General features: G+C 44.1%; 1 protein-coding gene and 1 pseudogene across 1 annotated transcript; both read left to right on the top strand.

Annotated features, from left to right (window-relative positions):
- Positions 1-458: 458 nt before the first annotated feature.
- On the top strand, positions 459-27,356 carry GOT2 (glutamic-oxaloacetic transaminase 2). Its single transcript, XM_032424348.1, has 10 exons — positions 459-678; positions 13,135-13,291; positions 14,942-15,070; positions 17,795-17,854; positions 18,381-18,542; positions 18,779-18,883; positions 20,409-20,559; positions 21,255-21,420; positions 25,375-25,525; positions 26,097-27,356. Exons 1-10 carry the CDS (start codon positions 590-592, stop codon positions 26,217-26,219), a joined length of 1,293 nt encoding a protein of 430 aa, XP_032280239.1. The 5' UTR covers positions 459-589; the 3' UTR covers positions 26,220-27,356.
- Positions 10,869-11,565, top strand: LOC116644632 (annotated as a pseudogene).
- Positions 27,357-27,994: the final 638 nt, after the last annotated feature.

Raw genomic sequence — 27,994 nt, 5'->3', positions numbered from 1 at the left:
ACGGGTTATCTTGTGCTACTAAACCAGGCTGTTTTTAGACATAATCGGCTAATCTCACTTAATCCTCACAAATACCCCCACGAGACCCGCCCGTTATCCTCTACAAACAGGGATTAAAGAAACTCAGGAGGAAGGCGAGGTGATTTGCCCTTAGGGAAATATGCAGCTAAAGATTGAGGACCGGCAACCTTGGTTACTGGCAGTAAGGCAGGAGGCAAATTACTTAGCCTACACCAGCCTACATTTTCCCAGCTTTCAAACTGGCACGATAGCAGCTCTACTGTCCGGTCCGTCGTGATTAAACGTAAGCTTTTCAGGGCTGCGAACCGCGAAAAACGGCGCGGTCACCGTTCTCAGGGACCACGTGGTCCCGGGGGTGCCAACTCCGCGGCGAGCCCACACACACCGCTCGGTGCAGGAGGCCTCGCCAGGGTGCGCTGTAGCGACGCTCGGGCCGGCGGGCAGCCGCTCTAGCCGCCCCCGGGGAAGTCGCTGTCCTTACCTTCAGCCGGAGCCCGCGCCTCCGTGTCTACGGCCGCTGGCCCTGCGCTCCGTCCTGCTGCGACCCACTGCCTTCTTGCCGCCCACCATGGCCCTGCTGCACTCCGGCCGCGTCCTGTCCGGGGTCGCCGCCGCTTTCCACCCGGGCCTCGCTGCTGCGGCTTCTGCCAGAGCCAGGTAAGCAGGGGAGACCGAGACGGAACTGGGGACAACAGGCCTGCCCAGCCGGGCTGCGGACGCCCCGGGACATCTCCCCGCCGCCCCCCAAGCACAAGCGCGAGCACCACGCACACACTTTCTCTGACACCCCCTCGGCTTCCCTGGGGGCTGATAATTGAGCGTCGGCGCCTCAAAGTGACCGTCGGGGTCCTACATCCCTCCCCTCCCTTGCCCCCAGGACCGTAGGAGAGCGCGCCAACGCGTTCCCCCGGGGTTAGGAAGTGTGGCCCTCTACGGCACCCGGACTCCCATTCAGGGGTGGGGGGGTCACGAGACGCGGATTCGGCGCCGTGGGGTGGGGGTGGGGTGGCGAGGGGAGAACACACGGGGCTGCGGTGCCGGCCGGCCTGGGGCCGATTGGCTGCGCAGCCGAAACTGCCTCGCGCCGATTGGCTGCGGCGCGGAGGGGCGCGGGTGCCCTTGATGGGCTACCCTGGGGCATGGCGGGGCTCACCTGTCCTGGCCTCCCTCGGCCCTGAGCAAGGTTGGCAAGGCCGCGGCGTGCTGCCGGTCGTGGGCGGGGGCATAGGAAGTACACGGCGGGAAGGCTCCTGGGGGGCTCTGGCTTTCAGGCCCACCTTTCGCTTCTGCATCCCCTGACCTTGGGGTGTGGCATCCTCCCTCCCTCCCCCCCCACCCGCCCGTGTTACCGCCTGAGTCGCCGGTGACCCCTGGGCCGCGTGGCGTTTGCATGGAGAAGGGTCAAGGTGTAGTTTACCTCCTTTTTGTTTGACTGTAGGGAAGTCGCCGTTCTTCCTCTCCCCCTCGCTCTGCACTCGTTTAGTAAATAGTTTGTCACCTCAGTTTCTCAGAGCCAGGTGCTAGACCAGATGCTAAGTCTGAGGGAGAGACAGGTGTCACTCAAAAAACTGACAAATATGGGGCGCCTGGGTGGCTCCGTCGTTAAGCGTCTGCCTTCGGCTCAGGTCATGATCCCAGGGTCCTGGGATCGAGCCCCGCATCGGGCTCCCTGCTCTGTGGGAAGCCTGCTTCTCCCTCTCCCACTCCCCCTGCTTGTGTTCCTGCTCTCGCTATGTCTCTCTCTGTCAAATAAAATCTTTTTTAAAAAATGACAAATATGTAATTTCACACTGTGTGCTGAGTGTTGCAATAAAAAAGTACCGAGTTTAAAACGAATTAGTAATTCCTTCCTGAGGACCTGAGCCAGACGATTAATTCACTCAAGAAGGCGATTTGGGACTGTATCCTTAAGTACCACCTAATGAGGAACCCAGTGTCCAGCCCACCTCCAGCCAGGTATTGACTAAAGGAGCAAACAAAGCCTTGGCCTGTTAGGCGTGCCTCGATTGTTTGCATGTCGTCTTCAAAGCCCGCAGGACAGTTTGTCCTTTACGCTGCCTCACACTGTTGGCAGTACAGTTTTGCTTGGGCTTTCACACTTTATCTCTCCCTGATTTAGCTCCTCCTTGGCCCCCTGTCAAGGTGTGCTCTTTAAGCCAGCCTATCTAGTGGACCAGAATTAGAGAGGGGTTATCATTTACGCAGCACTTTTGGAGAAGAGAAAGCGGTGTCTAAAATTATGGGCAAGAGAAAGTCTTTCAACATTGTAGTGGTCTTACAGTAATTATTGTTTTATAGATTTGGCTGGGTAGCCTAAAGCTTTACTTAAAGTGCTTGGTGAAAATCCCTATGGGTGTGACCTTTTAGTCATTGAGTTTGAGTGGCTGACTCATTTTTCTTTTCTGTCTTTTCACAACGAGAATGTAAGTTCCATGAGAGCAGAATCCTTACCAACTTTGTTCGTTGATGTAAAGTCTTAAAATATTTGAGCATCTGCAGCTGAAAAGGTGTTCAGTTTTAAACAATGATGCATGATTGAGTGATAGAGCCAGATGCCGTATCTAGCCTGGGCTGGTAACTGTTCAGGTAACAAGGAAGTGAGAACCTTCACTGCTGCCACTGTAGAAGTGATCTCTAACAAAATCCAAAGGGAAAACGTTTAAAATAAACTCAACTAATTGAAGTTTCTTTTTTTTAAACAGCTCATTTCAATACAATTCAACCTTGGCAGTCAGTATTCTGAAGAACTGAGGATTTATCCTATGAAATACTTAATTGGTGTTGGGTCATTTAAAGGGAACTCTAAGTTCAAATGTTTCATTTAGCTGCATTTTTTAAACAGAAAGCACTCAACATTTAACCTTGTCTTGTTGACTGTGCTGTGAAAACATAGTGACATGAAATCAAGCTTAGTCCCAGGTCAATGAAGAAAGGAAAATATGCTAATGTATTTTGATTTACAATGATCTGTTCTTAATTATCCTGATTATTTAATTTTTAGTGAAATAACTGAAGGAGAACATGATACCCTTTAGTAAGTCAGCATGCACTCGCTCTCTCTCAAATAAATAAAAATGTTAAAAAGGGGGGATACTCCTGGGTGCCTCGGTTGAGCGTTTTACTCTTGTTTTCAAGTCAGGTCATGATCTCAGGGTCATGGGATTGAACCCCGAGTCGGGCTCTGCGCTCAGTGGAGGGTCTGCTTAAAGATTCTCTCCCTCTGCCCCTCCACTCGCACGCACATGCTCTCTTCTCTCTCTCAAATAAATAAGTAAAAATCTTAAAAAAAAAAAAAGGCAGTGTGCAAGAGTGGCATAATAACCAGTATTAGAAGATCACAATTGTAGTACCATCTTTGCCATTTTTAGTTCTGTGATCATGAGCAAATTAACTTCTCTTCTTATTTTAAAATAAGAATGTGAGGGAGGGGCGCCTGGGTGGCTCAGTCAGTTAAGCGTCTGCTTTCAGCTCAGGTCAGGATTCCAGGGTCCTGGGATCGAGCCCTGCATCGGGCTTCCCGCTCGGCAGGATGCCTGCTTCTTCCTCTCCCACTCCCCCTGCTTGTGTTCCCTCTCTCGCTGTGTCTCTCTCTGTGAAATAAATAAATAAAATCTTTAAAAAAAAAAAAAAAGGAATGTGAGGGAAAGCATGTTTTTACTTTCTTTTTTTATTGTTATGTTAATCCCCATACATTACATCATTAGTTTTAGATATAGTGTTCCGTGATTCATTGTTTGTAAGGAAAGCATGTTTTTAAACTACGAAGCACCAGAGAGGTTCCCAGAAAAATTGCAAGGCATTTGAATTAGAAATGCTTATCTGGATAGTTTGTACCTAACATCTTTTGGTTTGCTAGTCAACATTGCTCAATGGCTGAGGCTTTGCACTTATGTCCAAAGTACATTGGTAGGAATCAGTTTGGAGGCCACAGGTTATCAGTATCAGTTTTGTCCCTAGAGCACTCTTGTTTTCATCTATTACTATCCCTTGAAAACATCATGGTTCTTATATTGTGGGCATAAAGTCTTTACCCTTTTAAGGAATGGAGTGATGAAGGGCACAGAGGTTCTGAACATGATTACTAATGTAGAACTAATTGAATTGAGTATCCCTGCTCCTATATTTAGATTAAGATTCAATATTATGAAATTGCTTTTAAAATTCTTAAAATATACCACTCTTGATCAGATCTCTGCCAAAAGACTCAAGGCCATGGTTTCTGAGAAAATCTCTGTGCTCAATAAACTTTTGAAAGAACTCGATGAATAAGTGTTTTTCACACCATTTTATAAGAATGGTGCCTTCTGTCCTGTGGCTTGGGGCCACAGTCCTGTCATTGTTGATTAAAGGCCTTAGAGACAGAGATATCTTTTTTAAAATGAAAATTGCTTACTGGAAGTTTTCTATAATATGTCATTGACATTCAAAGCATTCCTTTCACTCATCAGTTAATGACAGTGATGTACAGAGGCAGGCGGCTACATGTCTTCAGGGTCTGAATTGTGGGTAGGAAGTAAAGGAAGCTTTCTTCAGGCCCAGGTCAGAAGTTGCTTCAAGGTATCTGTTTCATACTGTTGCTTAGACACTGGAACAACTAAGCAGCCTACATCAATGAAAAAAAGGGGGGAATTTGAGTCCTGGCAATAGAACTAGTGAGGGGAAAGGATGGTAATACTGTCTCCCAAAGCTGTAGAAAAACTAAGTAGAAATAATTGAAAAGCAAGAAAGACCTGTATTTGGTCATAAAGTTATGACCATATGCTTCTTGAATTATCTACATACTTGCCTCACCAGTAGTTATAAATGAAAGCATAGAAGTAATAATTTAGTAGCAATGATACCAGCTAACAGCAAGCACTCACTCTGTTCCAGGCTCAGAGTTTTATATTTAATAACTCCTTTCATCCTTCTAACAACGTACAATCGGGACTGTTATGCTTTCATTTTACAATAAGGAAGGTTGAGATTTAGAACTTAATTGGCTTGCCTGTGCTCACCTAAGCTGGTAGGCCACTGAGCTGTTATTTGAATCCATGCAGTTTGCCCAGTACTGACATTATCTAAGGCAAGTGAATAAAAGCCTAGGAAATCCAAAAATGGAATAATCTACCCTTCAATAACAGAATTAACTGTATGTAACAATTATAGCTACTAATACTAAGGCAGTTTTCAATGTGTCAGAAGAGCGTGAATTTAACTCTGTAATGCTGTGCTGAGCCATCCAGTGTGCCTCATGGAGGAGTGAGGTGTACAAGTGCTGACGGGCCACTGACGAGTTCAACAAGAGAACCATTTTCAAGAAGGAAATTCTCACTGAGCTTGTCAGCATGGTGAGCACAGAGAACTCTCACTGTGCTGTGCTAAAACGTTCAATTGGTTGAGATTGGATAAATGATTACTAAGAGAACCTGAGCTAGTTCCCTGGGTAATTTGGAACCTTGCTTCCCTAGCTTCCACCTGTCACTGCAACACCAGCACTCCCCAAGCTCTTTTTCACCTTTAGCCTTTATTCTTATGCCTCTGCTGGGAATGCCTTTTTCCTCCTGTCATCCTTAGCACTCACCTCATATGTCACCTCCTCCTGGAAGCCTCCCTAATCCTATTCTTTCTCCCCCTTCCCCAGGTTATTAGGTCCTGTCCTCAAGGCTCTGAAAAATACTATGTGCTCTGAGCCTGTCTTTTTCACTGTACATCATCCCCCCACCCCAGCCTGCATTGTTTAGAACTCCCTACGGGGTCACCCCCCTGGGCTAATGTGGTAGTGAGGAGTTGTTCTACTCTTCTTTATATTCCCAGCTCTTAGCACATAGCACATTCTCAATGACTGATTTAGGAGATCATGAAGACTTTGTTTTCTGGGGCCCCTGGGTGGCTCAGATGGTTAAACATCTGCCTTCAGCTCAGGTCATGATCCCAGGGTCCTGGGATCGAGCTCCTCGTGGGGCTCCTGCTCCGCGGGAAGCCTGCTTCTCCCTCTCCCACTCCCCCTGCTTGTGTTCCCTCTCTAGCTGTGTCTGTCTGTCAGATAAATAAAATCTTTAAAAAAATTTTTTAATTAAATCTTTAAAAAAAGACTGTTTTCTATAATATAAAACTGTAAAAAGCTTTTTGCTTATTTGCCCTGCAGAAAAAGGGTAGAATAATCTTTTTCTCAGAACAGTAATTTACCATGAGGTAAAGCCTCAGTTTTGATACATTAATGCATCCTGCTGCCAAGAGAGTGTTTATTGGAAACATGGATGGTGCTTCTTGGGTGCCCTCTTAGAAATCTCAAAGTAGTTTTAGGTGAAAGATCGCCTGAAAGTTTTATGTTTTCTATATTTAGGATTCAATTTGGGAAGGCTGAGTCAAAAAAATTGTTAAATATTTGATCACTTGATTAAGATAAGATTGTGAGTGCCTGAGAATTAATCATTGTTTATCTATTTAATTAAAATGACAACATTAAAATTAAACATAACATGACTGTAAAGCCATTTCATATGTGAGGAACTATGTTTTGTGTTTTGTTTTTTAAGGAAAAAACAAGGTTTCAGGCCCTCAACAAGTTTTAAGAATAAAAAGAATATTTTAAGAATAAAAAGGGATCCAAAGACCAAAATGGTTGAGGACCACTTCCTTAGGACAACACAACTTTTTTCCTTGAAAAACAAAAACATATACAAAGTTGCATTTCTCTGTCATAGTTGATCCTAATATATTCTCAACCACTCATTAATAATAACTTTTAACCAAAGTAACTTCCATTTCACAGACAAAACCGAGGGGAGGGCACTGATGTCAATCCTACATAAACATTTTAGCAGACTAGTGGATGCACATAGTTCAGCTTCTACAGCCACACATATATCCCTTTTATACTTTCTTTATATGTATATATGTACCTTTTTTTTTTCCCCTTAAAATGACAACAAAGAACATGTTCACTAAAATGACCCAAAGCTCTGGACTTCTAGTTTCTAGAACTGTGAGAAAATAAATTTGTTGTTTAACCCCCCAAAAAAATTTTTAATTAATAAAATGACCCAAAGCTATAACCTCTCTAGCACATATAAAAATAGGAAAAAAAGTATATAAAAATTATGCTTAGTAACCAATGTGTCTGTATCCTGTCTTACTTAGAAATTATCTAGGTATCCAATAATTAAGTAACCCATTAATTAACTCATATTAGTCCAAGATTTTAAGTTACTTAAAGATCTTAGAAATTATCTTGAAGTGGACATATTACAAAATAAAATTACTCTTCTCCTAACCACCCATAACTCCAGTCTAATGAGAAGAATATCAAAGTCCAATAGAGGGGTATCTTGCAGTATGCCTGACCAGTACTCCCCAAAACTGTCAAAGTGATCAAAAACAAGGAGTGTCTGAAACTGCCACCACCAAGAACAGCCCAAGGAGACATGACAAGTAAACGCAATATGATATCTGGGTAGGCCTTTAGAACGGAAATAGGACATTGGGTGAAAACTAAAGAAATCTGAATAGATTGTGGATTTAATAATGTGTCAGTATTGGTTCATTAATTGTAACAAATGTACTCTACTAATATAAAATGTTAGTAATAAGAGGAAACTCTTCGGGGGCAGCTGTTGGGAACTCTGTACTAGCTGCTCAATTTTCTGTAAATCTAAAACTGTTCTATGGGATGCCTGGGTGGCTCAGTCTAAGCATCTGACTTCAGCTCAGGTCATGATCCCAGGTTCTTGGGATTGAGCCCCACATCAGGCTCTCTGCTTAGCAGGGAATATGCTTCTCCCTCTCCCTCTCTCACTCTCACTGTCAAATAAATAAATAAAATATTTTTTTAAAACTAAAAATAAAACTACTCTAAAAAATTTAACCTACTGGGGTGCCTGGGTGGCTCAATCTAAGGTTAAGCCTCCAACTCTTGGTTTCAGCTCAGGTGTTAATCTCAGGGTGGTGAGTTAAGGCCCAGGTTGGGCTCCATGCTGGGGGTGGAGTCCAAGAATGAATGAATGACTCTAAGAAAAGAGAAAAAATAGGGGCACCTGGGTGGCTTAGTCGGTTAAGCATTTGCCTTTGGCTCAGGTCATGATCTCAGGGTCCTGAGATAAAGCCCCACGTCTGGCTCCCTGCTCAGCAGGGAGTCTGCTTCTCCCTCTGCCCCTCCCCCCACTTGTGCTCGCTCGCTCTCACTCTCTCTCTCTCCCTCTCCTCAAATAAATAAAATCTTTAAAAAGGGGGCGCCTGGGTGGCTCAGTCGGTCAAGTGTTTGCCTTCGGCTCAGGTCATGATCCCAGGGTCCTGGGATAGAGCCCCACATCGGGCTCCCTGCTCAGCAGGGAGTCTGCTTCTCTCTCTCTCTCCCTCTGCTCTTCTCCCCACTCATGCGCGCGCTCTCTCCCAGTCTCTCCCTCTCCCTCTCCCTTTCTCTCTCAAATAAATAAATAAAATCTTAAAAATAAATACATATTTAAAAAGAAATGTGTAATTTTTATTTTATTTTTTTTAATTCAAGTATAATTAACATACAGTGTTATATTAGTTTCAGGTGTACAGTATAATGATTCAGCAATTCTATACATAACTCAGTGGTCATCAAGATGGGTGTGCTCTTATTCCCCTTCACCTATTTCACTCACCTCCCCCACCCACCTACCTCCCCTCTGGAAACCACCAGTTCTTTATATTTAAGAGTCTGGTTTTTTGTTTGTCTCTTTTCTTCTTTGCTCATTTGTTTTGTTCATAAATTCCACATGTGAATGAAATTATATGGTACTTGTCTTTCTGTGACTGACTTATTACACTTAGTATTATACTCTCTGGATCCATCCATGTTGTTGCAAATGGCAAGATTTCATTCTTTTTTGTGGCTGAATAATATTCCATTCTACCACATCTTCTCTATCCATTCATCTATGGATGGACACTTGGGCTGCTTCCTTCCATATCTTAGTTATTATAAATAACGCTGCAGTTCACATATGATGACATACATCTTTTCTAATTTTGTTTTATTTTGAGTAGATACCCAGTAGTGGAATTGCTGGATCATATGGTGATTCTATTTTTAATCTTTTTTTAACTTTTTTCTTTTTCTTTTTTAAATAATCTCGACACCCAGTGTGGGGCTCAGACTCACGACCCTGAGATCAAGAGGTGCATGCTCCACTGACTGAGCCAGCCAGGCACCCTCTATTTTTAATTTTTTGAGGAACCACCATACTCTTTTCTTTTTTTTTTTTAATTTTTATTTATTTATTTGACAGAGACAGAGACAGCGAGAGAGGGAACACAAGCAGGGGGAGTGGGAGAGGGAGAAGCAGGCTTCCCGCTGAGCAGGGAGCCCGATGCGGGGCTCGATCCCAGGACCCTGGGATCATGACCTGAGCTGAAGGCAGACGCTTAACGACTGAGCCACCCAGGCACCCCTACCATACTCTTTTCCACAGTGGCTGCTACACCTTGGATTCCCACCAGCGGTGCATGAGGATTCCTTTTTCTCCACAAGCCAGTGTTTGTTTCTTGTGTCTTTGATTTTAGCCATTCTGACAAGTGTGAGGTGAAAATATGTCACAGTAATGATTAGTTGAACACAAATTTACATTTTTCATAATTTTAAACATTATATAGGAATAATGTTAACTTATAGTATCAGTAAACCAGTATAAGTTTAGGAAAAACAAAGCCACAGAATAAAATGTATACTTGTATCATGCTTAACATGAATAAATAAAAGACACAACTATTTTTATTAAATCAGTTCAACTAGTCTCAAAGGTTTATATCACTGATGTGAACTTGAATTTTTTAAACATTTGAGTTAGTTTCTTTAAGAAAAAACTTTTGTCTAGCACATTTAAAGTACTAGAAATTCAGTCTTTATAACACAATCAGACCAGAGCACCTTTGAGATTTTTTTTTTTTTAAGTGGAGCCCAACACAGGGCTTGAACTCACAACCCTCAGATCAAGACCTGAGCTGAGATCAAAAATCGGGCGCTTAATGAACTGAGCTACCCAGGTGCCCCAAGATTTTTATAATCTCAATTTATCAGTACCCTATAGAGCTGGAAAACATTTCACATTCAGACACTGAGAGGTAAAACAAAAAAGCCTTTCTGAATTACTGACACATAGAGATCTTATAGCTCTTTTTTTTTTTAAGATTTTATTTATCTATTTGACAGAGAGGCAGCGAGAGAGGGAACACAAGCAGGGGGAGTGGGAGAGGGCAAAGCAGGCTCCCCGCTGAGCAGGGAGCCCAATGCAGGGCTCAATCCCAGGACCCTGGGATCATGACCTGAGCCGAAGGCAGACACTTAACTGACTGAGCCACTCAGGCGCCCCTCTTATGGCTCTTTAGGTTTACAACTTAAGCCACAGGCCAAAAATAAATACAAAAACCTCACAGTTCTGATTTAAAAAAAAGAAGAGCTGCAAGATTTTTTTTTAAAGATTTTATTAAATAATCTCTGTACCTAACGTGAGGCTCGAACCCACAACCCCAAGATCATGCTCCACCAGCTGAGCCAGCCGGGCACCCCAGAACTGCAAAATTCTTGATTTAAGCTTCAAATAAACAAAGTCAAACAAACAACAAACCAAATTATGTGTCATCTCTCACCCAACAGAGAATAGATCTCTGCTACGCATTTTCAGAGATTACTGAATGGTCAGATCCTAAAACCAGATTCACAATCATTGCTGCCGATGAGGACTAGCTTACTGGCCATAGCTGAACCAGAAACCAAACCCCAAATCAATAGCGGGTAGGGACAAACCAGAGAAACAGTTTTTGCCTTGGGCTGCTTCCTGGAGACCACAGGTGTGGAAGGGAGTGCCCCGCCTCCAGCTGGCAGGGCTTCTGAAGCCAGCAGGATGAATATGGGGGTGGTGCACAGCAAAGTAAACCCCAACACTCGAGTGATGTAATAGGGCATCTGGCTGGCCTAAATTGTCTTGGTAGGACTGCCACATGTTCTACTCAGCATCCCCTTCAGCATTCCTGTTGTCTGGACCCTGACCAACGTCCTCCATGACTTGGCTATGTATGTCTTCTGTACAGCGAAAGAGACGCCCTTTGAGACCCCTCACCAAGGAAAGCCTAGCTACAGACACACTGGGAACAGATGGACTATAGGCTCCAATGTAAATTCCTCAGCATTTCTCCTATTGTCCTCTACCTCCTGGCCAACTTCTACACATCATCTACACAGCCTAATTGCTCAGTGTACTGCTGCCAAAGTTACCCCAATTTCATGGGGTTCGTGTCTTTGGCATCAACAAATCCTGAGGGATGGGCCTGGGGATAACACTGGACCAAAGGGCTGTGACATCCTTTCCGTCTCCATATTGCCTTCTGTATCTTGAAAGTCTGAAAACTCTACAACTTTTCCCAACCTTTCTCTTCCCAAGGAAGAGAACAGATTGGAGAATGGGGCTCCCTGGGCCCAGCCTTGCTAAGAGCAGGTTTCTTTGAACCAGGAAAAGCGGGAAAGATAAGGGCCAAATCACTCTCCCCCCACAGTAGGAAGCCATATTTGGGCAGCTTGTTTGCTCATTAAGTTTTTCCAGATCTTCCACCCCCACCACCTTTCAGCTCTGTTTTGCTGTGTATTTTTCTTATAATAAAGGTAATTTGAGGGGGCGCCTGGGTGGCTCAGTTGGTGAAGTTGTCCAAGTCTTGATTTCGGCTCAGGGTCGTGATCTTGGTCATGAGATCGAGCCCCACATCAGGCTCGGCGCTGGACGTGAAGCTTAAGATTCTCTCCCTCTCCTTCTGCCCCTCCCCTACACCCCCCCACACACTCTCTCAAAAAAAATAAAGGTAATTTTTTTTCCAAAAAAAAATAAAGTTCTTTTTTTTTTTTTAAGATGTTTTTATTTATTTATTTGTCAGCGAGAGAGAGAGAGAGAGCACAAGCAGGGGGAGCAGCAGGCAGAGGGAGAAGCAGGCTTCCTGCTGAACAAGGAGCCCAGACTCAATCCCAGGACGCTGGGATCATGACCTGAGCCGAAGGCAGATGCTTAACCAATTGAGCCACCCAGGAGTCCCAAAAAAATAAAGTCCTATTGCCTCTTGAGATTACCTCAGGACACCAAGGAAAGATGAGGCATACTTCCCTAGCAACATAGTTCACCTGACCCAGGTGGATGACCTCCTCCCACAAGACTGTTAAGAGATAATTTTTTTAAAACATTTTTTTATTTAAATTCAATTAATTAACATATAATGTATTATTGGTTTCAGAGATGCAGGCCTATGATTCATCAGTCTTATATAACACCCAGTGTTCATCACATCATGTGCCCTCCTTAATGTCCATCACCCAGTTATCCCATCCCTCCACCCCCCTCCCCAAGGGATAATTTTTTAAGGCAAAATCATGACTCATATAAATATAGAATAATGAACATTGTCCAGCATTTTAACTTAGTAAATAGTGAGGAAATCAGTAGGATGTTATAAGTAGTTCTTGTTGATTTTTAATTCCTAAATACCTCGAAATTCTGTCTTCCTCTCTACCCCTACTACGTCATCCTGGTTTAGGCCCTAATCCCTTTATCTCTTTTGCTAATTAATGAACCAGTGATCCTTCTGCATCTACTCTTAGCACTCTGCATTCAGTACCCCACCTTGTGACCAGATGGGCTCCAAAAATGCAAGGCTATTCATGTCACTCCCCTTACCTGATCAACCCACCTCCCCCCGCCCCCAAAAACATTTTAATGACTCTACATGTTCTCACTATATCCAAGATGGGACACAGTTTTTAACAAGTTCTCTAAATGCTACCCTTTAACAAGTTTGAGAACAGGATAAAACCCAGGCGCCTTGGGGGAGAAGGGGGTCACATAATACTCTTGCAGTGGTCCTTGCTTGCTTCTCTTGCGTTGTCTTTTACCACTCTCGGTTTCTCACAGCCAAATTACATGAAATAGTCTTTGCCTGGGAATTTAGATCAGGTTTGGACTGTGAAAGCCTGTCATCCCCGGGATGATTAGGGTATCCCCCTTCTCATTGCATTTGCACTAAAACCTTTGGTCTTCTGCCCTCCTCTGTGAAGTGCTTTGGCAGATTTGAGATGTCTCTGGCCATGGAAATCCAGCTACTATGACTGATTTCTTTTATTTCTCATTTCAGCTCCTGGTGGACCCATGTGGAAATGGGGCCCCCAGATCCCATCCTGGGAGTCACAGAAGCCTTTAAGAGAGACACCAACAGCAAAAAGATGAATCTGGGAGTTGGTGCCTACCGGGATGATAATGGAAAGCCTTATGTGCTCCCTAGTGTCCGGAAGGTGAGTTTGCCATCTTTCTCCTGCCTTCTCGGGATGAATAAACTGAAGAAAGCTCCTGGAGAGTGGCAGAAAAAGTGCCAGGCTGGGAGTTAGGAGACCTGGCTTCTAGTTCTGGCACCAACTGCTTGAATCACTTGTAAAAGTGACAGATTGGAACTATGTGGTCTTTTTCAAGATTGAACTTCTGTGATCATCTATAAAGCAGGCATAGTGTCATGTTTAATCCTGAAGGTGCACAAAAGGACCAAGAATTTAAACATTGCCTCTTGGTTATAAGAATAGCCCTTTGTGGATGAGGCTTACTGCCGTTATTTTCCATTTCTCTCATGTTGATTGCCTTAATAAGCTCTCCTACACAGGCATGCTCTGTCCCTTCTTCATACTGAACCATAGAGTAATTCGCTTTATTTTTGTTGTATTTTTATCACTAGTCTTTCTATTGGTTATCACTATAACTTCAAATAGTTAATCCCCTTAGAACAGTTTTTTAAAAGGAAGTGTGTGTTTCCTTTCCATCTACACCTCCTCTGTTGATATATGAATGCTTCTTTGTCACTTCCAAAAGTGGGGTGGTGATGTGTCATTCCTCCATAGAGCAGAAGTGGGCACAGTGAGTGCAAGTTACAAAGGAGTACTTCAGGTGAGGGTACGGCACTCCGGAATCATCTGAGCTGCACCGCCCTGCAGCCAGCTGGCTCAGGCCTCAGGAGCCACTGAAGTAAGAACATGGGCTGAATGAACCCCTGAAAGAAGAAGTGGGAGTGTGGGTTAAGGGTTACCTCTAGAACTCTCTGAGTAGAAGAAAAGGGCTCGAGAAACCATTGTGATGAGAAGACCTATTGAAAACTGATGGCTGCTGGGTCTCAGGTCATGCAGGGATTGCTTTGGTCTCAGTCAGTTTAAAGTATTCAGCAAGTATTAGTCAGCTATTCTGTAAGCTGGAATACCACCACACGCCTCTGTACACTCCTTCTTCAGGTCTTCAGCTAGTCGTAAGCGCTGTAGCAACTGTTCCCTGTTCAGCAGATGAAGAACCTGGGCTCAGGAAGGTTACTAAGTTGCTCAGGGTCACACAGCTAGTAAGGGACAATTTCACCTCTGTCTCCAAAGCACGAAGAGATGTGGCTGCTACTATTAACTCTTTGAAGTTCTTAGACTGGCATTATACCTTGAAATACTTTTTTATGTATTCAGTTTGATTTTATCATCTTATATCTCTTTTAAGTGTTGCTCGTAAATCTTGTTCCTGTGCATTCCAAGAATGCCGTATGTTAAATATTAACCAAGAAAACATTGTGTGCCCATCCATATAAAACCTAACTGTAAAAAAACAATAAATATAATTTTAAAAATTCAAGTATTTCTGTTCTACGGTATAAAATACCAACTCTTTTACTGTAGGTTTTTGGTTTTTTTTTGGGGGGGGGTATGTATTTTCAAGTTTTTATTTAAATTCCAGTTAACATACAGTGTCATATTAGTTTCAGGTATAGCACTTACCCTTTTTCTTGGACAATATTTCCAAATAAAAACAAGGCTTTACTTCCTTTGTATGTAATATATAAACTGAATTTATAAAACATTAAATACTAATCATAGTAATTCCAGGTAAGGAGAAGAAACTAGGCAGATACCTTTTCTCTTGTCTAGGCAGAGGCCCAGATTGCTGCAAAAAATTTGGACAAAGAGTACCTGCCCATCGCGGGACTTGCTGACTTTTGTAAGGCATCTGCAGAGCTAGCCCTGGGTGAGAACAACGAAGTGTTGAAAAGTAGCCGGGTAAGCAGAGCACACTCTGGCATCATACAGAGTCTGTTTTTAAATTTAACAGTTTAAACAAATTTGAAATAATTTAAATAAATAAAAAAAGATACATCACTTTGTGTGTGATGATTATTTTGAGGTGACTGCACTACTGCTAATATCTCTTCTTTAGAAAGTAAGCTGGCACTTATTAAATAAAGGATTTCATGTAACACCCATTGTAAAAATGTAGCAGTAATCCTGAAAATGGAATAGTAATTTGACTGAAGAGTTGACACTGCTCTGTGTGCTTACGTTCATTTTATACTGAATATGCTTTAGAAATGCCAAACTAGGGCCTCCTGGGTGGCTCAGTCGTTAAACATCTGCCTTCGGCTCGGGTCATGGTCACAGGGTCCTGGGATCGAGCCCCGCGTCAGGCTCCCTGCTCAGTGGGGAGCCTGCTTCTCCCTCCCCTCTGCCTCTTCCTTCTGCTCGTGCTCTCCCTCTCTCTCTCAAATGAATAAATAGATCTTTAAAAAAAAGAAGAAGAAGAAATGCCAAACTATGCCCAGTTTTAGGCCTATAATTAGCCGCTACCCTCATGTTCTCGGCTTCCAGCTTAGATGGAGGAAGCACCCAGGCAGGGCTCTTGGGGCCAGGACCAGTCTGGCACTCCTCTGCTGCCCCTTCATGGCCAGTTTGGACGTTAAAAGAGAGCAGACCGTGCTCCCTTTTGCTGCCTCCCTCGTCTCTCAGTTCCAGAGAGCATCGTGCAGCCACGAGGGAGAAGCACACCTGTCTCCTAGTGTCTCCTCCTTCCGTCTTCCTGGGGGCCCTCTTATTGTAAAAGAAAGATGGCACTGAACACAGACTTTGCACAAGCAGATGGCTGTGTGCACCCTCAGAGTATGCGCAGCCTCAGCACTTAGAGTAGAAGAGGAGTAGCGCTGGGCAGGCGGGATGCTTCCAGGCCACTGAACAGCCCGTGACATGTGGCCTCGGGCACTATAGTTTACTTTCCTTTGAAACAAATGTGTTTATTAATGGATACATTCGTATGTTTAAACATCTATTTTTCTGGGTAAGTCTGGAGAAAAACAAAGTAGCAGAACTAAGCCAACATTTCTCCCCTTCCTCCCCCAAGACCAGAATAAATACAGTTTATTCATAAGGCTGGTCTAAGTCCACGTTAGTTCATTAACTCAAGAGAAAAGCATACAACCTCCACCACAGGGTGAGACAATAGTGATCCTAATCCATGGTTAGATTGATATCCGAACAATCAACCACTTATTAACCCCTCATGGAAGCTTCCATATTTTTCTGCAATTTTTGCTTAGCTCTATCTAGCTAAAATAACATCAGCTTGTTCATAAATTGCTGTGCCTTTGTGGATTATTAGTATTATCAGATCCACAGTTAGGTTTGTTTGGTTTTTGTTGTTTTTTTAAGTAATCTCTTCACCCAACGTGGGGCCCGAACTCACAACCCCAGGATCAAGAGCCCCATGCTCTACCGAGCCAGCCTGGTGCCCCCGCAGTTAGGTTTTTATTTCTGTCACAGCAAAGTTTGCAGGGACAAACTTTGGTAAAGAGTTTGTTAGCTTCCCCCCATTTCTTCTACTGCCCTTCAGGGCAGAAAATAGGTTTATGTTTCAGAGAACCTTAAATTTCTATGGTGCCTTAAAAAAAATCTGTGGTTTCTTATTCCTTAAAGTTGACTGATTCGAGGGGCACCTGGGTGGCTCAGTCGTTAAGCGTCTGCCTTCGGCTCAGGTCATGGTCCCAGGGTCCTGGGATCGAGCCCCGCATCGGGCTCCCTGCTCGGCGGGAAGCCTGCTTCTCCCTCTCCCTCTCCCCCTGCTTGTGATCCCTCTCTCGCTGTGTCTCTGTCAAATAAATACATAAAATCTTTAAAAAAAAAAAAAAAAAAAAAAAAAGTTGACTGATTCGAAGAAACAGATTTACCTCAGGCACCTTCCTATTACTCAAAAGATAATGTTTTCATGGGGCGCCTGGGTGGCTCAGTTGGTTAAGCGACTGCCTTCAGCTCAGGTCATGATCCTGGAGTCCCGGGATCGAGTCCCGCATCGGGCTCCCTGTTCAGCGGGGAGTCTGCTTCTCCGAGCTCTGACCCTCCCCCCTCTCATGCTCTCTCTCTATCTCATTCTCTCTCTCAAATAAATAAATAAAATCTTTAAAAAAAAAAAAAAAGATAATGTTTTCAGACTATGGAAACTCGCAAAGTGGAACTTCTGAGCCTTTAAAATGTAGCGATCCTTATTCTAATAATCATAAGTTGACTTACTTTTCAAGGAACTTTGATGTTCAGAGACTCATTCAATTTTGTGTAATTCTGGAATAATATTTTAGTGTAGTGACTGTTCTTAGTGTCTTTTTTTCTCTGTATAAATCAGCTCTTTCTCATGTGGGGGAAGAGGTTGTGTCCTGAATGTTCCTCCTGCAATATGGTATGATACTGATAACAAGCCGTGAGGAGTTAGCTTCTCCGTCAGCAAAGGTGTGGGAAACTGAAGAGATGGCTCTTTTGAGAACTCACGAGGAGAGTCAGTCTGTCTCTTAGCAAATGGGGAAATGAAACAATAGTGTTGTTCTCTCGTTTCCGAATACCGTTTGGAAGGTTGTCTTCAGCTTCTGAAGAAGGAAGGGCTCTGCTCTGTGGGCTTGGCCTCCGTTCTGTTCGTTGTGGGCCTGTAGAGAGTGTCCCACCTCACTGACCGTGCTGTCTCTCCTTCAGTATGTCACCGTGCAGACCATTTCTGGAACTGGGGCCTTGAGGATCGGAGCCAGTTTTCTGGTGAGTCTGGAAACTCCTACAGGAAAGAGCTGTAAGACAGTCTGTAAGTTGAGGATGGTGGCGTTTCCTATTGCATGTGTTTGCTGACAACTTTCCACAAAGTTGGAAGAGTTCCTGTTCTCTGATAAACGGAGTCGGGGGTAAGAAAAATGAAAATACTTAGAAGAAATTACAAGGAAGATAGAATGATAATAATAATAAATCTAATTTATTGAGCACTTGTCTGTCACTACCAGCTTTTGTTTTAACTCATTTAATTCTTTATGAAGGAGGCTCACTTACCGCCATTTTACAAATGAAGAAAGCGAGGCCCAGACAGGCCCTTGGCTACACAGCGAATTTACTTGTCAGAGCTTAGATTCCAACTCACGCAGTCTTGCTGCTGCGTCGTTACTATCTCTCATTCATAAAGATAAGCTGAGTTGCAATGGAGGAAAATGTCTTCCTCAGTAAAATATATCAGCTCTTTTTTTTTTCTTCCCTCTTCCTTCTTCACTTTTCCATTCCCTTTCATCCCATTTTTTAGCAAAGATTTTTTAAGTTCAGCCGAGATGTCTTTCTGCCCAAGCCGTCCTGGGGAAATCACACACCAATCTTCAGGGACGCTGGCATGCAGCTGCATGGTTACCGATACTATGAGCCCAAGACGTGCGGCTTTGATTTCACAGGTGCTATAGAGGACATTTCGGTAAGTGTGACTTTCAGGGCAAGGGGGTGAAGGGACAGGAAGCAAACCTTCTTTTGTGGAGATGTGATGCCTCCCAGCTGGGTCTCAATATCTGACTTAAAATACTGGGGATGAACTAATTCCCAGATCTCAGGTTATCTTTGTTACTGATCCAAAATAGTGAGCCTGTGGCATTTCAGGTAAGTTATCGCCTTCAGAGCTGCAAAGTCACCTATCTTTTGGTTGTCTCTTTTTAGAAAATGCCCCAGCAAAGCGTTCTTCTCCTGCATGCCTGTGCCCACAATCCCACGGGCGTGGACCCCCGTCCTGAGCAGTGGAAGGAAATAGCAACGGTGGTGAAGGTACGGAGAGTGAGCTGGCTGGCGACAGTTTGTGTTCAGTGACTGGCCATAGATGCTTAACTGGGCAAGGTCTTTTTTTTTTTATTTTTTTTATTTGACAGAGAGAAACACAGCGAAAGAGGGAACACAAGCAGGGGGAGTGGGAGAGGGAGAAGCAGGCTTCCCGCTGAGCAGGGAGCCCGATGCAGGGCTTGATCCCAGGACCCTGGGATCATGACCTGAGCCGAAGGCAGACGCTTAACGACTGAGCCACCCAGGCGCCCCAACTGGGCAAGGTCTTAACAATGAGAATTAATTACCCTTGAGCCCACATTGTTAAGTTGTCAGGAAAGAGCTGCTTATTTGCATAATTAGCAGTTTGGGATTGTTTTGTTTTTGTTTTTTAAGATTTTTGTTTATTTGAGGGGGGAAGCACACGCACATGCATACAAGTGAGGGCAGAGGCAGAGGAAGGAAGAGAATCTCAAGCAGACTCTGCTGAGCGCAGAACCCAATACGGGGCTCAATCCCACAACCTCAAGATCACGACCAGAGCCAAAATCAAGAGTCAGTCGCTTAACTGACTGAGCCGCCCAGGCGCCCTGCCTAATTAGCAGTTCTTAAGTGATGGTACATTAGCAGCTTGAAAATAATTTCTGTTCTTCAGCCTGGATGCTGGGTGTAGGGAGTTCTGAGGAACCTTGTCATTGGCCAGCCTGTACGGTGGGCATCCACTGGCCGCAGGGTGTCTCTCATTGGTACCTACATTTGCCCTGGCCAGGATTACTTCTTCGTCCTTTATACACTTTGTCCTGTCTCTTGTCCTGGCCTAGTTCCTCGGCATGGCCATTATCATTCACAGGGTCAGCTGTCAGAGAAGGCACTAGTCAAAATTTCAAGGGAGCAGGGGCGCCTGTCTGGCTTAGTCGGTAAAGCATGTGACTCATGATCTCAGGGTTATGAGTTCAAGCCCCACGTTGGAGGTAGAGTTTACTTAAAAAAAAAAATTCCAACGGAGGAAAATATTCCTGTTGCCTTGTACCCCCATTTTCACTTCTTTTGATTTCCCTTTCTTTACATTCTATCAAACATAAGATGCAAACAGAATAAAACAGGGGAAAAAAAAGAGAAAGAGCATTCAGAGAGGACTTTGAAGATGAGATGGTTCTCATGAGTCCTGGTTATGAGACTGCCAGATTTTACATTAGCCCCAGAAAAGACTGATGTTGGTCCTGTGTTGACTGGACCAGAGTAATGACCCAGACTCCTTTGGGCCTGAAAAGAGCTTCCTGTTTGATCAAGCAGCTTTCTGGGAAGATTGAAATTAAGAGTATCTTTTCTTCTCAAGGGACCATATCCACCAAAGTAAAAAAATATATATGATGATGTCTTAACTCAAGGAAAATTAAACCTCTCCAAATTGCCACTGGGGGAGAAAACTGTTGACTCTATGTGAGGCAGACATGGTCCCAATAAGCACAGGCAAGCATGTGGGGCTTCTTGAGAGGGACTGCCTAAAGCTTTGCTCTTCTCTTTTCCTTCCCAGAAAAACAATCTCTTTGCATTCTTTGACATGGCCTACCAAGGCTTTGCCAGTGGTGATGGTAACAAGGATGCCTGGGCCGTACGCCACTTCATCGAACAGGGCATTAATGTTTGCCTCTGCCAATCCTATGCCAAGAACATGGGCTTATACGGTGAGCTAAAGGACCCAGTGCGTGATGTGTGTGTGCTGATAAGATTGAAGAAGTTCTGGAAGAGGATGCCACAGCGATACCAATTTGGGGGGTGGGGTGTATGCTCTGTGTGTGTGTGTGTGTGTGTGTGTGTGTGTGTTACCCAGAGAAGAAAGACAGGTAACATGGATTTTACCGATCTCAGTCACATCTTTCATGTCTCTGAACTCCTCCAGCAGGGAAACTAACGACTGCTTCTCTAAACAAGAAATGACTGCTCCGCAAGCCAAGAAGATGGATATAATAAAAAAAAAAAGACCTTTGAGTCCTCAAACTTCCTGTTATTTCTAGATTAACCATACTGGTTGTTGAAAGCTTTTAATTTGTGACAGATATTTTTGTGGCACTTTTTTTTTTTTTTTAAGATTTTTTATTTATTTATTTGACAGAGACACAGCGAGAGAGGGAACACAAGCAGGGGAAGAGGGGGAGGGAGAAGCAGGCTTCCCACGGAGCAGGGAGCCCGATGCGGGGCTTGATCCCAGGACCCTGGGATCATGACCTGAGCCGAAGGCAGACGCTTAACAACAGCCACCCAGGTGCCCCCTTTTGTGGCACTTCTGGTGGAAGCATAACATCTAGCAAATTGAATCATGATTTGCTTTAGCATGTTAGATTGGAAAACTGGAAGACGAGATCCATGTGTGTCTTTCCAGGTGAGCGTGTGGGAGCCTTCACTGTGGTCTGCAAAGATGCTGATGAAGCCAAAAGGGTGGAGTCACAGTTGAAGATCTTGATCCGTCCCATGTATTCCAACCCTCCAGTCAATGGGGCCCGGATTGCCTCGACCATCCTGACCAGCCCTGACCTGCGAAAACAATGGTAAAAGCGCATTGTGGCTCCCCAGCCATCTGCCTTTCCCACCACCGATCTTTCCGAGCTCGTTTATAATCGGCAAGTAGTAACATACAGTATCGCCCAGCTTCCATATGTGGAAGGGGAGGAGGGGAGAGAGGAATGTGCATTTTGGTAGCCCTTTCAAATACATTGGAGACAAACGTAATTCAGAAATGCAGGGGTTTTTTATTCCATTATCTCCACGCTAAGTAAAACCTCCCCTTTCCTCAACTGAGGTTCAAATTGAAGTAACTTACATAGGAAAACTTTTTTAAGAACATCATATTTTTGGTTCTTATCCCAATAATAGCTACCACTGAATCACTATTTCTGCTTATTTTTTATTTTTATTAGCCTTACCACCTGAATCTCTTGGCACCTGTGCTCTAACTTAGTGTTACTCAGTCTCTTGGACCATAGTCCACAAAGACAGATATTTTGTATCATGACCCTGAACACACATTACCTATAAACATATATGCAACTGAAACTATTGTCAGAAGCTCAATACTTAGGCTTCATGTCTTCTAATATTTTCTAAATGTCAGTTGCATCCAACTGCCTTGAGTATATGAGCTACTAACGGGTCATGCCACACAATTTAGAAAACTTGCTCTAGATCAGAGATTGGCAGACTGTTCTATGGGTCAAACCTAGTCTGCCCCTTATTCTTATAAAGTTTTATTGGGACACAGCCACACCCATTTTTGATGAATTATGTCGTGGCTGCTCTTGTGCCATACGGCAGATTCTAGTAGTTGTGACAGAGAGCAAATGGCCCGCAAAACCTAACACATTTGTAATTTAGCCCTTTATAAAAAGTTTGCCATGTTAACTGTACTGGGACTTTAAAAAAAGTTTTTAAATAAAAATTTGAAAATGAAAAGTTTGCCAACCCCTGCTCTATACAATTCAAAGTTAATAAAAAGCCAAGATGCCCATGAACAATGTGATTTATCAGACAAGAGTTTGTCTTTGTAGCTGGTTAATTGAGAGGCTAGATCCCTGAGCAGCTTCTCGGGGATTGTCTGTTGTTTGCAAGGAACTTTATCTGCAGCCCCCCAACTTATCACACGACTGCTCTTCTTTCTACCTTAAATTACTCCTGTGAAACATTGAAGTAAGTCTGGTTCATGGTAGTTCTTTTTAGTTAAATATATCCATGCAAGGTCTACCAAAAAACTGACTACTTTTTAATTTATAATTTTTCCCATTATAAAATTAATGTGTAAGTACATTTCAGAAAGTTTGGGAGAGGGGAAAAAATTAATTGTAAATCCAGTCATTATAACCCACCTTTTGTCTTTGTTCACTATTTTCCATCATGATAACACACTATATACCTTACTCCTATATATGTATGTTGTAGGTTTGGTTTTGTTTTTGTCTCTTAGCATTATAGTAAGCTTTTTATTTATTTATTTATTTTACTTCCTATTTGTAAGTGGTTTTTTATATTTCCTAATGGTTATCAAGATATTTTTTTTAATGTGTGCACTTCAGTACACCTTTGAAGTCTGTCCTATACAAAGATAGCAGAGGTACTGTGCTAGATGAGTGAGGCATTTCTACCTGTGGAGAGTTTATAATCTGGTGAGAAAGGTACACGTACAGCATTGACACAAGAGACAAAGAATAAAGGTGGACCAAAGGAAGGGCTATTGATTCTAGTGGGGAATAAAGGACGATATAATGAAGACAGCAGCCTGTGAGCTGTGCCTTGAAGAGAGAAGAATGCCTTTCCCCCAAAGGGAATGAAGAGTTAAGGAGAACCAGACAGAGCTGTGCATGAGGACAGGCACAGGAGCATGATGTGCCTTCTCTAGGACATGCTTCGAAAGTCCCAGGTAGTTCTTGTGGCCTTGACTCTGAGTGGGAGGAGGATAGAGAAGGCAGCAAAGCTGGGAAGTTGGGAGCAGATGATGAAGCACCTTCACCAATATCTTGAGAAGTCAGAACTTCATTCTGTGGGCACCAAAGAGCACAGAAGGGCTTTGCTGGAGTTGCCCTGGATCTAGCTGTGGTCATAGCCTCCATGCTTTTAGGACCCCAGCCTGAAAGTAAATGGAGCTGGACAGATGGGACCATAGGAAATTTTTTTTTTTTTTTAAGATTTTATTTATTTATTTGACAGAGAGAGAGACAGCGAGAGAGGGAACACAAGCAGGGGTGTGGCAAAGGGAGAAGCAGGCTTCCCGGTGAGCAGGGAGCCTGATGTGGGGCTCGATCCCAGGACCCTGGGATCATGACCTGAGCTGAAGGCAGACGCTTAACGACTGAGCCACCCAGGTGCCCTGGGACCATAGGAAATTTAAAATCAAATGTCATCCCTAGAGGGGTCAGGAGCTCTAGCGCCAGCCAGGAATCACACTGCTAGTGAAGTGTTGCCAGTTTTTTCCAGAGAGGACAAATCCATGTTTTTATGTGCAAGTGCCCAGTTTTAAATGTTTACCTGAGTCAAATAAAAATAACTAAGACTAATTTTGTTTGACTTCTAATTGGCAATTGTGACCCGTTGTAACTGTGTATGACATCATCATAGATGGTTTAAGAACATGAACGCATTAGAACAGGGAGGTAAACTATAAATGTTTTTACAGTCGTCTAGTTGGGCGAGAATTTCCCCTAGAGCCATAGGTACAGAATGGGAAGAGGAGATTCTAAGGAAGGCAGTGATCATGTCCAGAATCGAGTGAGCCATGTGTATCAGAGGACTGCCTTCAGCCACCAGATAGAACTGACCCTCTCTTCCTGGGGCTTTCAACACAGCACTGTTCTGTTGGTTCTTACATTGTCCTGCCTTATTCCATAGTTGGTGGTTCACAGGTTTGTTCCTAGTGTCAGTTGTAAGATTTAAAGGCAAGGACCATGTCTGAACCCTCCCTTCTCACCACCTAGCACATGGCTTGGCACATCATAGGTTCCCAATGCACTGTCTTAACTGCAAAAGCAGGAGTGTGTATTCCTTCCATGTTAAAAATAAGGTCATAGTGGGGCGCCTGGGTGGCTCAGCCGTTAAGCGTCTGCCTTCGGCTCAGGTCATGATCTCGGGGTCCTGGGATCGAGCCCCGCATCGGGCTCCCTGCTCTGCGGGAAGCCTGCTTCTCCCTCTCCCACTCCCCCTGCTTGTGTTCCCTCTCTCGCTGTGTCTCTCTCTGTCAAATAAATAAATAAAATCTTTAAAAAAAAAAAAAATAAAAAAAAAAAAAAATAAAAAATAAGGTCATAGTTTACTATTTAAAACACAGCTTTTGGGGCGCTTAGGTGGCTCAGTCAGTTAAGTGTCTGCCTTCGGCTCAGGTCATGATGCTGGGCTCCCAGGATTGAGCCCCACTTCGGGGCTCCTTCCCCCACTCATGCTTGCTCTCTTTCCCCCTCTCTCAAATAAATAAAATATTTAAAAAATAAAACACAACTTTTGCTCCCTGCATAAAGGATGGAGAGCCTTAGCCTTCCTAGATTTGAGTCATTCATGCATCTTTTTTTTTTTTTTTTTATTCATTTATTTCAGAGAGAGAGAGCAGGGGGTGGAGGTAGGGCAGAGGGAGAGGGAGAATCCCAGTGGTCTCCATGCTGAGCACAGAGCCTGACACAGGGCTCGATCCCACAACCCCAAGATCATGACCTGAGCTGAAATGAAGAATCGATGCTTAACCAACTGAGCAACCCAGGTGCCCCCTCATCTTTCTTAATAACTCCATTACGTTAATCATTAGGTGCCTAATCAAAATAGTGTTCTGATAGAAAACAATGCTGTAAAATAGCTTTTCACTTCTTGAACCAGCGACAGCATCTGACTTGGGCTAGGACAGAGAATTAAGGCACACTAGGGGAATACTCAAGGAAGGTAAAATTGCTGTGAGCTACAGCTTATCTGTGGTGCTTGTCCAGAATTGAGCTGCATCCCAGGGGCTTTTTTTATTGTTTTTTGTTTTACAGGTTGCAGGAAGTAAAAGGCATGGCCGACCGCATCATTAGCATGCGAACTCAGCTGGTCTCCAACCTCAAGAAGGAGGGCTCCTCCCACAACTGGCAGCACATCACTGACCAGATTGGCATGTTCTGTTTCACAGGACTAACGCCTGAGCAGGTGAGTGGGCTCCGATTTCTCCTCAGCTGACCAATTGATCAGTCCTCGTAAACTAGAATTCCTCACAGATCCCCTGCCTATTCAGATTACCCTTAAAACAGTCATTTTGGAGCCCTGTTAGGTAAAGGAAGAGGGTAGCATTCATTTTGTTTTGTTATTAGTTGTTTCCCTGTCTGTGTCGCCCATGAGGTTGCAAATCGCTGAAAAGCAGAGCGTGTTTTGGTCTTTCTTCAGACTACTGCTGCTTCTCTGAAGAGATACCAGAACAAGCAGGAGCCTGAATACTGATAGGAGACATAGCTGAGCTGTTCCATAGCTGGATTCTGGATCTGTTTTTTTCTACAAATGCTGGATCTAAGATTTGTTTTCACCTGTTCACACCTCAGAATTCCTCATCTGACTTTAAGATGGTTTTTTATCCTTCTCTCTATGCTAGCCCACCAAATTCTGGGAATAGGGTTTAAGCGAGAAAATAGAGTTTCTGTTATTTTCCTGTTTTACCGCCTGGGCTGGGCAAATCCCCCCCCCCCCCCCCCGCCTAGAACACGCTCCTGTATTCTCCTCTCTGCAGGTGGAGAGGCTGACCAAGGAGTTCTCCATCTACATGACAAAGGACGGCCGCATCTCTGTGGCAGGGGTCACCTCTGGCAACGTGGGCTACCTTGCCCATGCCATTCACCAGGTCACCAAGTAATTTCCCTGGCGGGAGGAACCAGAGACAACCTTCCTGCCTATGGCCCCTGCTGTTGTGAGATTCACACGGAGAGAGAAGGAGGGTGGATGGTGGCGAGCAGGTCCTTTCTTTCAACCACAGTACATAATACTCAACCACTGAATGTGTTTCACAGAAAAGAACATGTAGTGAAATAGGGCAGAGGCATCCGTGGCAGATGTCTGAAACTTTGTGGCTCAAAACCAAACTCCTGCTCATCCTTTAACCTCAGCTATTCCACAAGAGTTTACATGTACAAGAAAGACATAGCCCCAAAACCCTGTCGATCATGCCATTGCAATATTTCAGAAGCTTTAACTACAGCACCTTATGGTGTTGGGGCACTTCTAGATCCAGCATGAGAACAACAGCACCTGCAAGAGGTGTTGTGGGAAGAGCTCGTTCTAACATTCACAGGCAGCCTTGTGTTTGTCCTCCTGCGATCGAGCAAGCTTATCAACAGACCTCGTTACAGAAATGATGTTTCGTGAAAACTAGCAAGTCTGCTGCCACTGCAGTGAGGAAAATAAAAAGATGCTGTTTCCTGTCTTATTTAAGGAAAAAAAAAAGTTGTTCTTTTCAATACTTTCAGGCATTTTAATGTTCCTCTCTTTTCCTTTATCATTGCTGTTCTTTTCCTTGGGCACAGAGATCTATAACTAGCCTACATTTTCATCCTGTGCTACTGCTTGATTGACCACCTGCCCCATGCTCTAGGCTTTCCTTATTTAAAGAACCAAGAAGATAATTTCCTGCTCCTCCCGTACCCTCACCTTTCTCATCAGAGAATAGCAGAGAGTAGGTAACGGCACTTGAGTTCAGCATCGTCTTCAGTGATTGATTGTCTGCTGTCGGGATGTCGCCTCTGCCCGGTTGGACCCGTTCATTCAGTACGGTTGTGCGGTCTCTCATCTCACACCATGAGCGGAACGCAGGGCAGAACCAGGCAAGCGGACCTCTGCGCTTCGGTTTTAACCTCTGTGTGCTGCCAGCTGGGCTCAGGCTTCACCCTTTGGAAAGATAACCACCATCTGCTCCAATCATGTAGACTTCTTGGCAGCCTGGTTTCTCTGTTAAAATAAAGTTACCGTAGACCCCACTACTGTCTATTATGTTATGTTCTTCTTTAATGGGAGGAAAGGCTAGGAGTGGCCGTATGTCCCAGAAGCCTGCAGGCCTATTCAGCTGCCCGTAAGCCAGTAGGCATGTGAGCTGTTCCGAATGTAAACAAAAGCCACATCTTCGTCTTTGTCTTGCCATTCGGCTTGTCCAGTCCAGCAGTGTTGAAAATGTGGGTATAATCCTTTGGACTCTGGCAGACAAGTGGAATACCTCGAAGGAAACTGTAGCTAGAGCAGGGATGAAGAAGCGGAGGGGCAGTGACGACTTGAGGTGTCTACAGGAGCCAAGTAGGTAATAGAAGCAAACAGTGAATGTAAAGTAAAAAAGGGATGTGAAATAGATCACGACTGGTGAGCAGCCTTCATCCTCGGTGTTGGGGAGTGGTAGGGAAGTGACAGCACCAAGAGAATCAAAGTTCAGGGTTGCAGGTCTTAAGTTGTGGTTTTTTTGGTTTTTAAGATCTTATTTATTTGACAGGGAGGAGCGGCAGACAGAGGGAGAAGCAGGCTTCCCACTGAGCAGGGAGCCAGATGCGGGACTCGATCCCAGGACCCTGAGATCATGACCTGAGCTGAAGGCAGACACTTAACCAACTGAGCCACACAGGCGCCCCAGGTCTTAAGTTTTTTTAAATA

Source organism: Phoca vitulina, unplaced genomic scaffold, assembly GCF_004348235.1.
Source record: "Phoca vitulina isolate PV1807 unplaced genomic scaffold, GSC_HSeal_1.0 scaffold30, whole genome shotgun sequence".
In the NCBI taxonomy this organism is placed as follows: domain Eukaryota; kingdom Metazoa; phylum Chordata; class Mammalia; order Carnivora; family Phocidae; genus Phoca; species Phoca vitulina.
The sequence above is the reverse complement of the archived record's forward strand: the minus strand, read 5'-3'. Positions and strand labels throughout refer to the sequence as shown.

What these genes read in the sequence shown, in the direction of transcription:
- GOT2 (XM_032424348.1), top strand. Translation starts at nt 590, where the DNA reads ATGGCCCTGCTGCACTCCGGCCGCGTCCTGTCCGGGGTCGCCGCCGCT. An exon ending in CAAGAACATGGGCTTATACG is followed by an intron (nt 20,560 to 21,254) that starts GTGAGCTAAAGG and finishes GTGTCTTTCCAG; the next exon opens with GTGAGCGTGTGGGAGCCTTC. An exon ending in CAGGACTAACGCCTGAGCAG is followed by an intron (nt 25,526 to 26,096) that starts GTGAGTGGGCTC and finishes TCCTCTCTGCAG; the next exon opens with GTGGAGAGGCTGACCAAGGA.